The following is a 14,852-nucleotide window of genomic DNA, read 5'->3' as shown; positions in this document are numbered from 1 at the left end:
ATGGAGCTCTTTGACATCAACTCAACTCGCCGTGTTTGGAGGAGGAGGAATGCTGCCTATGACCCCAAGAACACCATCTCCACCGTCAAACATGGAGGTCGAAACATTATGCTTTGGGGATGTTTTTCTGCTAAGGGGACAGGACAACTTCACCGCATCAAAGGGACGATGGACGGGGCCATGTACCATCAAATCTTGGGTGAGAACCTCCTTCCCTCAGCCAGGGCATTGAAAATGGGTCGTGGATGGGTATTCCAGCATGACAATGAACCAAAACACACGGCCAAGGCAACAAAGGAGTGGCTCAAGAAGAAGCACATTAAGGTCCTGGAGTGGCCTAGCCAGTCTCCAGACCTTAATCCCATAGAAAATCTGTGGAGGGAGCTGAAGGTTCAAGTTGCCAAACGTCAGCCTTGAAACCTTAATGACTTGGAGAAGATCTGCAAAGAGGAGTGGGACAAAATCCCTCCTGAGATGTGTGCAAACCTGGTGGCCAACTACAAGAAATGTCTGACCTCTGTGATTGCCAACAAGGGTTTTGCCACCAAGTACTAAGTCATGTTTTGCAGAGGGGTCAAATACTTATTTCCCTCATTAAAATGCAAATCATTTTATAACATTTTTGATATGCGTTTTAAAAATAAATAAATTATTCTGTCTCTCACTGTTCAAATAAACCTACTATTAAAATTATGGACTGATCATTTCTTTGTCAGTGGGCAAACGTACAAAATCAGCAGGGGATCAAATACTTTTCCCCTCCACTGTATATTGTATAAGTCGGTTAATTTCACACATTTAGCAGCATCGGCCTCAAGAGCCTTTTTTTGTTCTCTAACTTTTTCGGCACCACCCTTCTGTTTTTCTGTTTTGACTGAGGGACTGACAGATTCAGAGCAGGTCTCATTCTCTTTAATGATGCGCGTTTGACTTTAAATGTGAATTTGTGGCACAGCTCAGCCAATCAAGAAACCGGGCCCACTGGTCAGCCAATAATTAATTTATATTATTATTATTTTGTCAGTTTCGACCAGCTCACCCTAATAAAAGACAGTCCGACACTTCTGGCATTTACCAAAATTGCTAGATGGCCAATCTGCCCATTGCTCCTACTGGTTTCAACAGCAGAGATGAATGCTATTTCAACAGTTTTAAATAGTGTATGAAAATCTTCCTGGAAAATTACCATCTTGTGTAAGAAAATTGTCTTGGAAAATTACCATCTTACTTTTATATAATAACATGAAACTGAAATGTTGACCTTTGTTGTTATGTCAATGTTATAATTGAGATGAATAGGCTTCGAGTGTGTTTGATCAGTTTCCATGGGCACACTCTCGAGTGGTTGAAAAATGAGTTTTAATGACTCCAACTTCTGACTTCAACTGTAAGTATTCAGACCTTTTACTCAGTACTTTGTTGAAGCTCCTTTGGCAGCGATTACAGCCTCGAGTCTTCTTGGGTATGACGCTACAAGCTTGGCACACCTGTATTTGGGGAGTTTCTACCGTTCTTCTCTGCATTTTACCTCAAGCTCTGTCAGGTTGGATGGGGAGTGTTGCTGCACAGCTATTTTCAGGTCTGTCCAGAGATGTTAGATTGGGTTCAAGTCCGGGCTCTGTCTGGGACACTCAAGGACATTGAGAGACTTGTCCCAAAGCCACTCCTGCATTGGCTTGGCTGTGTGCTTAGGGTGTTTGTCCTGTTGGAAGGTGAACCTTCCCCCCAATCTGAGGTCCTGAGCATTCTGGAGCAGGTTTTCATCAAGGATCTCGCTGTACATTGCTCTGTTCATCTTTCCCTCAATCCTGACTAGGCTCCCAGTCCCTGCCACTGAAAAGCATCCCCACAGCATCCCCACAGCATGATGCTGCCACCACCATGCTTCACCATAGGGCCATCCCTGATAGGTTTCCTCCAGACGTGATGCTTGACATTTAGGCCAAGGAGTTGAATATTGGTTTCATCAGACTTGAGAATCTTGTTTCTCATGGTCTGAGAGTCTTTGGGTGCCTTTTGGCGAACTCCACGCGGGCTGTCATGTACCTTTTACTGAGGAGTGGCTTCTGTCTTGGCCACTCTACCATAAAGGCCTGATTGGTGGAATGCTGCAGAGATGGTTGTCCTTCTGGAAGTTTCTCCCATCTCCAGAGAGGAACTATAGAGCTCTGTCAAAGTGACCATCAGGTTCTTAGTCACCTCCCTGACCAAGGCCCTTCTCACCCGTCTTGGTGGTTCCAAACTTTATAAATGTAAAAATGATGCAGGCCACTATGTTCTTGGGCACCTTCAATGCTGCAGAAATGTTTTGGGTCCCTTCCCCAGAACTGTGCCTCGACACAATTCTGTCTCAGAGCTCTTTGGACAATTACTTCGACCTCGTGGCTCGGTTTTTGCTCTGACATGCACTGTCAACTGTGGGACCTTACGTAGACATTTGTGTGACTTTGTCCAATCATTTGAATGTACCACAGGTGGACTCCAATCAAGTTGCAGAAACATCTCAAGGATGATCAATGGAAACAGGATGCACCTGAGATTAATTTCAAGTCTCAGCAAAGGGTTTGAATATTTATGTAAATAAGGTATTTCAGTTTTTTATTTGTAATAATATTTGCAAAGATTTCAAAAAAGCTGTTTTCACATAACATTATGGGTTATTATGTCTAGATTGCTGAGGCTTTGTATTTATTTAATCCATTTAATATTAAGGCTGTAATGTAACAAAATGTGGAAAAAGTCAAGGGGTCTGAATACCTTCCAAATGCACAGCATGTGTTCTGAGAGACTCTGCTTTTGATGGTGGAGTCATAATACCCAAACCATTCGTCTACAGACTGAAGTTGACACATCGGCGGTGCCGACTTCAGGCTGAGTAAGGGCTTTTTGACCAAGAAGGAGAGTGCTGCATCAGATGACCTGGCCTCCACAATCACCCGTCCTTAACTCAATTGAGATGGTTTGGGATGAGTTGGACCGCAGAGCAAAGGAAAAGCAGCCAACAAGTGCTCAGAATATGCGTGTACTCCTTCAAGACTGTTGGAAAAGCATTCTCGGTGAAGCTGGTTGAGAGAATACCAAGAGTGGGCAAAGCTGTCATCAAGGCAAAGGGTGGCTACTTTGAAGAATATCAAATATAAAATATATTTGATTTGTTTAACACTTTTTTGGTTACTACATGATTCCACATGTGTTATTTCATTGTTTTGATGTCTTCACTATTATTCAACAATGTAGAAAATAGTAAAAAAAAATAAAAACCCTTGAATGAGTAGGTGTGTCCAAACTTTTGACTGGTACTGTACGTGTTTGTCACCTCTTGACCAGTATAAGGGGTTATTTGTTATTGTAGTTTGGTCAGGACGTGGCAGGGGTGTGTTTGTTTCGGGGTTTGTTGGGCTATGTTCTGATTTAAGAGGGGTGTTTGTTTAGAGTGTTTCGGGGTTTGTTGGGTTATTTTCTTGTTAGTCTATTTTTATGTTAGTTCTAGTATGTCTATTTCTATGTGGTGTTTGTTGGGTTGACCTTCAATTGGAAGCAGCTGCTCCTAGTTGCTTCTAATTGAAGGTCCTATTTAAGAGGGGTGTTTTTTCTATGGGATTTTGTGGGTAGTTGTTTCGTGTATAGCTGTATGCCTTATAGGACTGTTTGTCGTCGGCGTCGTTGTTTTTGTATAGGTGTGTTTTGGTTTTCCATCTTTCTGCCAAATAAAAAGAAGATGAGTATACACATTCCCGCTGCATTTTGGTCTAATCAATACGACGCCCGTGACAGTGTTCGTGAGAGTCGCTGCTTTCGATGGTGGGATCATATCGGTTTGGGCGCTACAGACATTTTTGTGAGAAGACTGATTTTCGGGCTGTCTCCTGGTCTGACATACAGCGCTGTAGCTCGGGCGTCACTAGTTAACACAGCCACAAAGTCATAATTATGGCTAAACCCTGCCCATTTCTACAATTTATTTTGTTATTATAAACCTAACCCTAACATTAACCCCAACCACACTGCTGACCTTATGCCTAACCCTAACCTTAAATTTAGACCCAAAAGTGAAATGTTTTTGCCAATTTTGTCTCTGTGGCTGTATTATCAAATTTAAACAGATATATTTTGATGGGGATGTATTTATCATGCTACTTAAATATATAGACTCCATGGGTTAAAAAATACCATACTTGCCCAGAGGAACCAAGGTGACCACCTTTTGCAGGGTGAGTCAGTTTCAACATAGTTATATGTAAATACCAACAGTTCCTAGACAAGTCAGTACATGCCACTGGGATAGGAAAGGACTAACTCTGGACTTTGACAGCCACATAAGTGGATTGAAATGTTTGAGTTGTAGGCTGCAGTTGATTTGTCCTACTGCTGATTCTTAGCATTAGCAGTGGCTACCATATGCCATTTAACAGCAGATTTTATGGATATGTGATTGAAATGTCTAAGAACTTTGTGTTGGAGGTGCCAGTGCATTTGACCTACTACTTATAGGCTAGTGTTGATGTTTAGTAGCAGTGGCTAATGTAATGCATGGAGACCATATTTTATTTTACTTGGCAAGTCAGTAAAGATCAAATACTTATTTACATTGACAGCCTAGGAACAGTGGGTTAACCACCTTGTTCAGGGGCAGAATGACAGATTTTTACCTTGTCAGGTCAGGTAACCTTTCGGTTACTGGCCCAACGGTCTAACCACTAGGCTACCTGCTGCACAACATGCTGATAAAACTACTGTTGTTAAATGTTTATTTCAATGCCAGGTGACAAGGTCCTAGATGGAGAGTACCTGGGGCCTCATTTTAAAATTCTGTTTTTATATCAAATAATGTTATTTCATTTTCATTTAAAAATCACAATTCCATGCAAAATCTATGTAAATTGCTAAAATATTTTTACATCAAGTTCAAGATTCAAAAATCACAATGTTGCTGTGGATTTCATTGTAGGCACAATTTATGATCAAATCTGTGCTTACGATGGTTTTACAAATGAGACCCTCCAGGTCTGTATGTTTTTATGAGGTGATGATGGGTCTTCGTCAGAGTAAGTAGCTTAGGACTGGAGGATTATTTTTGAAAGTACCAGTGACATGCATTGCCATTTGAAGTGCAGCATGACCTTTGATGGAACACCAACACCAACACCTAGAGTTCACCAACACCTACAGAGTTCACCAACACCTACCCTACAGAGTTCACCAACACCTACAGAGTTCACCAACACCTACCCTACAGAGTTCACCAACACCTACAGAGTTCACCAATACCTACCCTACAGAGTTCACCAACACCTACAGAGTTCACCTACAGAGTTCACCAACACTTACAGAGTTCACCAACACCTACAGAGTTCACCAACAGCTACACCTACAGAGTTCACCTACACCTACAGATTTCACCTACACCTACCCTAGAGAGTTCACGAACACCTACAGAGTTCACCAATACCTACCCTACAGAGTTCACCAACACCTACAGAGTTCACCTACACCTACAGAGTTCACCTACAGAGTTCACCTACAGAGTTCACCAACACCTACAGAGTTCACCAACACCTACCCTACAGAGCTCACCAACACCTACAGAGTTCACCTACACCTACAGAGTTCACCAACACCTACAGCGTTCACCTACACCTACAGAGTTCACCAACACCTACAGGGTTCACCAACACCTACAGAGTTCACCTACACCTACAGAGTTCACCAACACCTACAGAGTTCACCTACACCTACAGAGTTCACCAACACCTACAGAGTTCACCAACACCTACAGAGTTCACCAACACCTACACCTACAGAGTTCACCTACAGAGTTCACCAACACCTACAGAGCTCACATACACCTACAGAGTTCACCAACACCTGCAGAGTTCACCTACAGAGTTCACCAACACCTACAGAGTTCACCTAGAGTTCACCAACATCTAGAGTTCATCTACAGAGTTCACCTACACCTACGGAGTTCACCTACACCTACGGAGTTCACCTACTGAGTTCACCTACACCTAGAGTTCACCTACACCTACAGAGTTCACCTACAGAGCTCACCTACACCTACGGCGTTCACCTACTGAGTTCACCTACACCTACGGAGTTCACATACACCTACGGAGTTCAATGCACTTGACACACGTGCATTATGTTTTGAGTGTTTATTTATTTTTTAAGGACAGGTTTACAATATTATGGACAGTTTCACAATAGGTCGTTTTTATTCTTTGACACATTTCTGAAAAAGACAGACCTCACATCAGCAGGAACTGAAAAAATATACCTGTAATATATATCTATATACACACATATAGGTTTAAATAAAAAATAAATGTTACAATATATTAGTCCTATAAAGTCATATGAGGAAACCATTTGTTGACTTTACGTCTTAAATGGAGCAGCCCGTCTGTGTCCAGGATATCATGCAATCGAATAGCAAAAGGTTTGTTGTTGCTAGGTTTGTTCTTAATAGTTGTGAGAAGGTCTAGGACAGTTGAATTTTTTGTGAAGTTTTTCCCCGCACTCCTCCTGAGTACAGTCATTAGTCTTTTGTGCTTTCTTGGTGGGAGGATCTGCAGTCCCAGGAATTCCATCAACTCTCCATCACAGATAGCTTCATCTGAGAGAGAGAGAGAGAGAGAGAGAGAGAAAAGAGAGCAACCAAGACCATATTAATTGACTGTATTCCAATAAATGAGACCACCATTTGTGATAAACAAAAAGGCTTTTCAGAGTCAGTTTTAGTAGGTAAGAAGGTGACAACCTTCAAACTAGTCATTCAATACATGTTTTTTAATGTGTATACAAAAGACTAAACAACTGCATGGACAGAATCTTGAAATGTTCAACATTTACTGTGGATTAAACTGTTCAATTTAACATCAATCTCTCACCTTCATGTGTAATCGAACCACTCTTACAGGCTGAGCAGTAAACATCATGCCTGTCGTCGCCAGGTATAGTGGTGCGATCTGGAGCACACACAGTGAACTTCTGACATATTTTCCTGCTGGAGGAATCTGCAGAGAAGAAGCCCCCTCGGCAAGGTTCACATGTCACATCAGTGTATGCTGTTCCTGGAAAATAAGAATATTGATCGTATAGCCTACATGGTGTATTTCATCCGCAAACCATAATAAAGGAAATACCTGCTGATGTGCAGAGCCAACTGGAAACATAGCAGTGGAAAATGCATCTTTATTATGAAAGCCTAACATTATATTATCACTTACCATTAGAGAGCACCCCTTCGCCAGCCGGGCACCTGCTGTGCCTTGAACATGACCCATGTCTCATGTAAAACCCGTCCTTGCACTCGCACTTTCGGTTGTGAAATTGGGTGCACTGCACGCTTACAAACTGATCATCCGTACAAAAAATATTGCAGTATTGACACCGCTCGATGTAGTTCCAGATTTCTGTGTAGTGGGACTTTGGGCAAGGTCCGCATTCTGTCCTGCTGTCCTTCGTGCAATGCTTCCGTAAGTGTGTTCCGGGAGGACATTTGTTGCATGTGAAGGAAACTCCTGTCACGTCATCTCTCCAGATGTAGGTCGGTGTAAGTGCGCCTGGCTCTGGCTCGTTGCCGCCACAGAGCGTGAATACCAGGATCGGCAGAAAAAAGTAGATCAGCTGTTGGAAGAAAGAGCAGTGTTATAATTTAGAATCAATCATAACTTTTATGTAGGCTAGGTTACGTCTCATAGTATGGCTGTCCAACGCCATCAAATTACTATTTCATATGAGGCTATTCAGCTTCAAGAGTTATTGGCTACGGTATAATATACACTCCTATAGGCACTGAAGAGGCCGCTATATTTGAGTAGAGAAATAACTCACCAGATACATTTCCCTCTCTAGTCAGCTAGCAACTGGTTTGTTCACCGTCTTTCGAATGTATACATAGGGATGATGACTCATTTCTCATGCTCACGTTCACAAAAACATCCTGACGTCTGTTCGATAGTCTGGAACATATCACACGGTGTTGTCATTGAGAGCAACGAAATCATGTGGCAATCATGTGGCTTGATTCAACTCAAGAGACCACACAGGTCATGTTTGCGTACCAATCCTTTTCATCTTTCTTCCTCATCCACATGCACCCTATTCCCCACAAATAGAAAACTGGTGTTGGCATGGCTTAGATGGAGTCTGAAGGGAAGTGAACAAGTGCATACTTTGGGAGAATGGAAAGATTATTGGAACTTGTATTTTTATAGTTCAATACTATATAATAGAAGCAAAAAAAGATTGGTGCGCCATAGCCAAATAAGAGTTACAGTTGGCCTATATGAAAATAAGTCGTTAGAACGCATTCACCAAAATACACCTGAATGGATTTCTACAAATGTGTAAACACCACAAATGTGTAAACACCACTCTTATATCTGGGAACTTCACAGTCCTATTGATTAAACAACCATGAAAAGGTAGGCTCTCTCTCCCGCAGTTGCCTATGCACATCAACAAGATGAACAACTAGCGATTAACATTTCTTGCTAGCTAATCAAATGTCACCTGCATCTCTAGCTGTATCCACCGAGAAACGCTGAGGGAGAAAAGTCACTCACCTACTCCTCCAATGACATCCTCCTAGTAGGTAGCTAGCTAGCTAACGCTAGGCTCGGTGTTTTTAGCGTGCTAAATAAATTATTCATGTAGCATTGCTATAAGGTGCACTCAAAATGTATTGTAGTTGAGTAGCCAGCCTAGGTTACTGCTCAGTGAGGCGGCAGGTAGCCTAGTGGTTAGAGCGTTGGGCCAGTAACCGAAAAGTTTCAAGATCAAATCGCTGACCTGACAAGGTCAAACAATCTGTTATTCTGCCCCTGAACACTGTTCCCTGGTAGGCCGTCATTGTAAAATAAGAATTTGTTCTTAACTGACATGCCTAGTTAAATAAAGGTAAAAAATGTTTTTGCTGTAATAGGCCTACATGTTTCTTCTTTTCATGGTGTTTAGTTTTTTGGTTATTTAATTGTGATAGGATTGAACTGGCTATTTGTTTGCATAACCTATATAATATACCAGAGAAGCTATGCTACAATATTAAGTATTGTAACGACCCTGGGTTTATAATGGGTTATAATGGTTATTAGTATGGGTTATTTTACAGTATATAAACTATAGTTAAGTCAACTGCTAAAGACAATAACTACACCCGGCAACAGGAAGTGCGTCACGAGGTTGGGACCAACCTGCACGCCAACGATAGGATGAGTAAGTATAAACCATGCTCATACTCCCTCTGACAGGCCAGCAGTGAGCGGGAACTATCTCTGTCAGAGTATTTAAGGAAGAACAAAGGATGTGTCGTCCTCTTCTCTGTCTGCCCTGCGTGGTGATACAGTGAGACCGTATATACGAACATCATATTTACCATTCAAGTGTTTGCATTAATTAAAGTACAAAGAAATCAGAAGTTACTCTGTGCTGACTATTTTCGTTCTGATACCAGATTCGAATTGACGCGACCCGACATTTGTCACGTTTTAAAAACCGATGCCAGACATTTTAGTAGCCTAGCTAGGTCTGTGGCATGTCTGTACACTTTCCCTTAGCTGTGTGCTGTGAACGGACACGCGAAAGCAGCACTATTGAAATTTAATTCACCTATGCAAGCGCATCAGACTGTAATTTAATAAAGTAGATGACTCAACTGTTGATACATTTATACTCACTTGTGTGTCCTATTGTCCTTTAGTAGTAATTTATACCCGCATGTGAAACCTTTAACTTTTGACAACCAAGATGAGTTTCTGTAGGCTACAGCAATGAATTTACCTGTTGAAACCGAAAATAGCCTACATGTTTAAACGTTAGGTCAGGTAGAAGATTCCATCAGTGCTATTAGTGAATTTATGAACTGCCAGAGTGAATTTAAACACACCCTGATATGTACCAAGCTCACTAAAAGTGGCAGTAATAAAGCCTCACTGCAAAACATTGCAAAAATCAGAAATTTTCTGTCCAAAAATGACGCAGAAAAATTAATCCATGCTTTTGTTACTTCTAGGCTGGACTACTGCAATGCTCTACTTTCCGGCTACCCGGATAAAGCACTAAATAAACTTCAGTTAGTGCTAAATACGGCTGCTAGAATCCTGACTAGAACCAAAAAATGTGATCATATTACTCCAGTGCTAGCCTCCCTACACTGGCTTCCTGTTAAGGCAAGGGCTGATTTCAAGGTTTTACTGCTAACCTACAAAGCATTACATGGGCTTGCTCCTACCTATCTTTCCGATTTGGTCCTGCCGTACATACCTACACGTACGCTACGGTCACAAGACGCAGGCCTCCTAATTGTCCCTAGAATTTCTAAGCAAACGGCTGGAGGTAGGGCTTTCTCCTATAGAGCTCAATTTTTATGGAATGGTCTGCCTACCAATGTGAGAGATGCAGACTCAGTCTCAACCTTTAAGTCTTTACTGAAGACTTATCTCTTCAGTAGGTCCTATGATTAAGTATAGTCTGGCCCAGGAGTGTGAAGGTGAACGGAAAGGCTGGAGCAACGAACCGCCCTTGCTGTCTCTGCCTTGCCGGTTCCCCTCTTTCCACTGGGATTCTCTGCCTCTAACCCTTTTACAGGGGCTGAGTCACTGGCTTACTGGTGTTCTTCCATGCCGTCCATGGGAGGGGTGCGTCACTTGAGTGGGTTGAGTCACTGACGTGGTCTTCCTGTCTGGGTTGGCGCCCCCCCTTGGGTTGTGCCATGGCGGAGATCGTTGTGGGCTATACTCGGCCTTGTCTTAGGACGGTAAGTTGGTGGTTGGAGACATCCCTCTAGTGGTGTGGGGGCTGTGCTTTGGCAAAGTGGGTGGGGTTATATCCTGCCTGTTTGGCCCTGTCCGGGGGTATCATCGGATGGGGCCACAGTGTCTTCTGATCCCTCCTGTCTCAGCCTCCAGTATTTATGCTGCAGTAGTTTATGTGTCGGGGGGCTAGGGTCAGTCTGTTACATCTGGAGTATTTCTCTTGTCTTATCCGGTGTCCTGTGTGAATTTAAATATGCTCTCTCTAATTCTCTCTTTCTGTCTTTCTCTCGGAGGACCTGAGCCCTAGGACCATGCCTCAGGACTACCTGGTATGATGACTCCTTGCTGTCCCCAGTCCACCTGGCCGTGCTGCTGCTCCAGTTTCAACTGTTCTGCCTGCGGCTATGGAACCCTGACCTGTTCACCGGACGTGCTTGTTGCACCCTCGACAACTACTATGATTATTATTATTTGACCATGCTGGTCATTTATGAACATTTTAACATCTTGACCATGTTCTGTTATAATATCCACCCTGCACAGCCAGAAGAGGACTGGCCACCCCTCATAGCCTGGTTCCTCTCTAGGTTTCTTCCTAGGTTTTTGGCCTTTCTAGGGAGTTTTTCCTAGGGAGTTTTTCCTAGCCACCGTGCTTCTTTCACATGCTTTGCTTGCTGTTTGGGGTTTTAGGCTGGGTTTCTGTACAGCACTTTGAGATATCAGCTGATGTACGAAGGGCTATATAAAAATAAAGTTGATTTGATTTGATGTATTGGTGAATTATGGGTGTGTTCTTAAATTCACTCTGGAGTGCCAGAGTGTTCTCAGAGGGCACTCTGGGCTTTCGTAAATTCAGAGTGTTGTCAGACTGTCTGTTGCACACTGGACACTCAGGCCAAGCATTCTGACCTCACAACTGCAGTCAAGCACCCAAGCTAACTGGCTAACGTTGTCTAGCTTACTAGCTACTTCCAGACACAAAGGAGAAAACACCTCAATCTGACCATTTTACTCACCCTAGCAGAGATTATTAGGCTGTTTTCATATTGTCTGGAGTGTGACTAACTGACTAAATGTGCTGCTGGCAACAATTTAATAACGTTTTTTGCAGACGTTTACTGACATCTGTCATATTTAACAGGTGTTTCACATTCGTAAATGAATCAGTTATTCTGGCACACTCAGACTAGAGTGCTCTGAAATCGGAGTAGATACTAGATACTGCATTACTGTACATCATGGAATTTTGAGTAAAATAGGACTTATTTTAAAACAAACTGGGAATTTGATATTTGACTGATATTATCGGTTTGTTTCATATCTGCAAAGTAGTTCAAATGCTGTCAGTTCCACTTTAAATGACATTTCATCCCATTACTACATTATTAAATAAATATTGTCATAGCAAACCAGTCCAGTTTTCAACACTATCAAGTTGTGTTGGTATGAGGGATAATTAGCCCAAGGCCCTTCTACCCCGATTGCTCAGTTTGGCCAGGCAGCCAGCTCTAGGAAGAGGCTTGTTGGTTCAAAACTTCTTCCATTTAAGAATGATGGAGGTCACTGTGTTCTTGGGGACCTTCAATGCTGCGGAAATGTTTTGGTACCCTTCCCCAGATCTGTGCCTCGACACAATCCTGTCTCTGAGCTCTACGGACAATTGCTTGGACCTCATGGCTTGGTTTTGGCTCTGACATGCATTGTCAACTGTGGGACCTTATATAGACAGGTGTGTGACTTTCCAAATCATATCCAATCAATTGAATTTACCACTTGTGGACTCCAATCAAGTTATAGAAAGATCAATGGAATCAGGATGCACCTAAGCTCTATTTCGAGTCTCATAGCAAAGGGTCTGAATACTTATGTAAATAAGGTATCTGTTTTTTATTTTTAATAAATTTGCTAAGATTTGTAAAAACCTGTTTTTTGTTTTGTCATTATGGGGTATTGTGTGTAGATTGATGAGAAAAAAATATATTTAATACATTTTAGAGTAAGGCTGTAATGTAAAACAAAATGTGCAAAAAGTGAAGGGGTTTGAGTACTTTCCAAATGCACTGTATATTATGTACAACAGTGTCATGCATATGAAATTGACGTAAGGAGTTTTGTCAGCTCTAATAGTTTATTTCTATTAGAATGTTGTGAACGTTTAATCTCATTGAATACACTCCATGTATCCAGCTGTACCTATCATCACTTGGTTATTTGGCAAATGCGCCTCTGTGGTCAAGCCATGGTTTCCAAGGTGATGGCCTCCTTTATTAAGCTGCAAACTGTTGTTGAGCCGACTGCAGGTGGAGCTAGAGACAGAAGTGATGGCAACATGCATCAACGTTTCTTTCTCATCCTTGGGAGTGAGTGATCAGGTTTGTAGCCACAGCCCTGGCCAGTCAGCTCCACGCATTTCTCAAATTTCTTCTTGTGATGGGGTCGTATGAACTGGTAGAATCCTGAAACACATCAGGGTTACAGAGGTCAAACCCCAGTGTATACCTGCATGAACAAACCTGTGTTATTAATTGTTCCTAACAATAGGAGTACAATATGGCAGTTTGCCAGTGCATAGTTTACACAATTTCCTTAGAATATTGTACTAAAGTTTTGTGTAACATTTGTGTACATACAACATGTGACTTATTGTAATTCATGAAACTTCATCCATCATGTTCAATGTGTAGCTAGGTGGTTTCAAAGATCTTTCCACCTAACATGAGTAATGCAGCGGATTATATATTATGTAAGTTATGGAGGAAAATACAAGTTAGTTACACAATATATATTTCATGTGCTGGCCATGACACCCCCTTTCTACTGGATTCTCTTGAGACGAAGATGCCAACATCTTATTGCAGTTGTAATGCTGATTAATGTAATTCTGCTGAAGTTGATAAGATTGTAATTCAAAATCTGACTGGCAATAATGACCAAAAACAGTGGACATTACAGAACCAGGAAATGGCATGAAGTGGCTCATGGTTGGACAAGCGCAAATGACACCCATCCGTGGCATGCAATATATGCAAGAGGTATGACTTAAGGGACGTGACTAGGATGACTTCTGACTGCTCGTTAGTTCTTCCCTATGCTCCTGTCATGCACTCCCCTCCCCCTCCTCTGAGTAGGCTGTGCTTACACACACACACACACACACACACACACACACACACACACACACACACACACACACACACACACACACACACACGTCAGGGGAAATGTTTTGCTTTAACATTAAAATGTAACCATTGGGCAGGTACCATTTGCTCTAGGTGGAAGAGATTGACCTGATGACTCAAGTGAGCCCAGCAGTATACACACAAGGCCGAGATCCATTCCTATACAAGCTGAAGTGTGTAAGGCCGGCATGATTCGCTGAATATTAAACTGACTTAGCGGTCTCTTCATTTCCGCCAGTAACACCTTGGCTTTTCCCACCTTGCCCTCCTATGACATGTCGGGAGCGTCAGGTGTTTTCTTGGGAGATGGAGATATGGTGTGTTAGTGTGTCATACGTCACAGTGTGTCAGCCATGACAGATGCGGGGGTATTTTACTGTGTAAACTTGGTTGGAAAATGGAACGATCGACAGACTATGTGTCGTTTGAACAACATTGTGGGGAGATGTGCTTGTAAGGTGTCTATGCTGAAACACATAAAACTGTCACAAGAAATGACAAATTAGGGTGTACCTGTATTCCCCAGGGGAAACTGAGTGAGTGGATGAATGAAAGAGGGGAATCAGAAACTGATTACTATAACATATTGGCTATGTCATGACGTTGGCCTGTGGGTAAGGTTTATGACCCCCCCCCCCCCCCCCCCATAAATACCTTTTACCACTTCCCCTCTCTGAATCTACTGAAGGACTTGAATAGCCTGTGTTAAATATAGAGAGTCTGGGAACATCAAACAAATGGGGAAAGGTACCACATATTTTGTTAATAAAACCAGTTGGAAATATGCTTGGGAACGTAATGAGTATGTATGTCAGTTCGGTTGTCATCTGAGACATTATGACTGATGACAGGACGACATAAACTGTATCTGAGAAAGTATACGCCCTCTAGTTATCAGAGTCACATGGAATTG

The 14,852-nt window shown here is 42.2% G+C and overlaps 1 protein-coding gene across 2 annotated transcripts; it reads right to left on the bottom strand.

Annotated features, from left to right (window-relative positions):
* Positions 1–6,140: 6,140 nt before the first annotated feature.
* On the bottom strand, positions 6,141–8,827 carry LOC106567318 (tumor necrosis factor receptor superfamily member 6B). Of its 2 annotated transcripts, XM_014136451.3 has the most exons (5): positions 8,571–8,827; positions 7,837–7,964; positions 7,230–7,629; positions 6,891–7,073; positions 6,141–6,616 (listed from the first exon to the last, which is right to left on the bottom strand). In XM_014136451.3, exons 2-5 carry the CDS (start codon positions 7,843–7,845, stop codon positions 6,345–6,347), a joined length of 864 nt encoding a protein of 287 aa, XP_013991926.1. In that variant the 5' UTR covers positions 7,846–7,964; positions 8,571–8,827; the 3' UTR covers positions 6,141–6,344. The 2 variants fall into 2 exon arrangements, with proteins under 2 accessions (XP_013991926.1, XP_045549296.1); XM_045693340.2 differs by lacking the exon at positions 8,571–8,827 and having other exon boundaries at positions 7,837–8,404.
* Between the last annotated feature and the right edge of the window lie 6,025 nt (positions 8,828–14,852).

Source organism: Salmo salar, chromosome 13 (genome assembly GCF_965601325.2).
Source record: "Salmo salar chromosome 13, fSalSal1, whole genome shotgun sequence".
Classification (NCBI taxonomy): domain Eukaryota; kingdom Metazoa; phylum Chordata; class Actinopteri; order Salmoniformes; family Salmonidae; genus Salmo; species Salmo salar.
The sequence above is the reverse complement of the archived record's forward strand: the minus strand, read 5'-3'. Positions and strand labels throughout refer to the sequence as shown.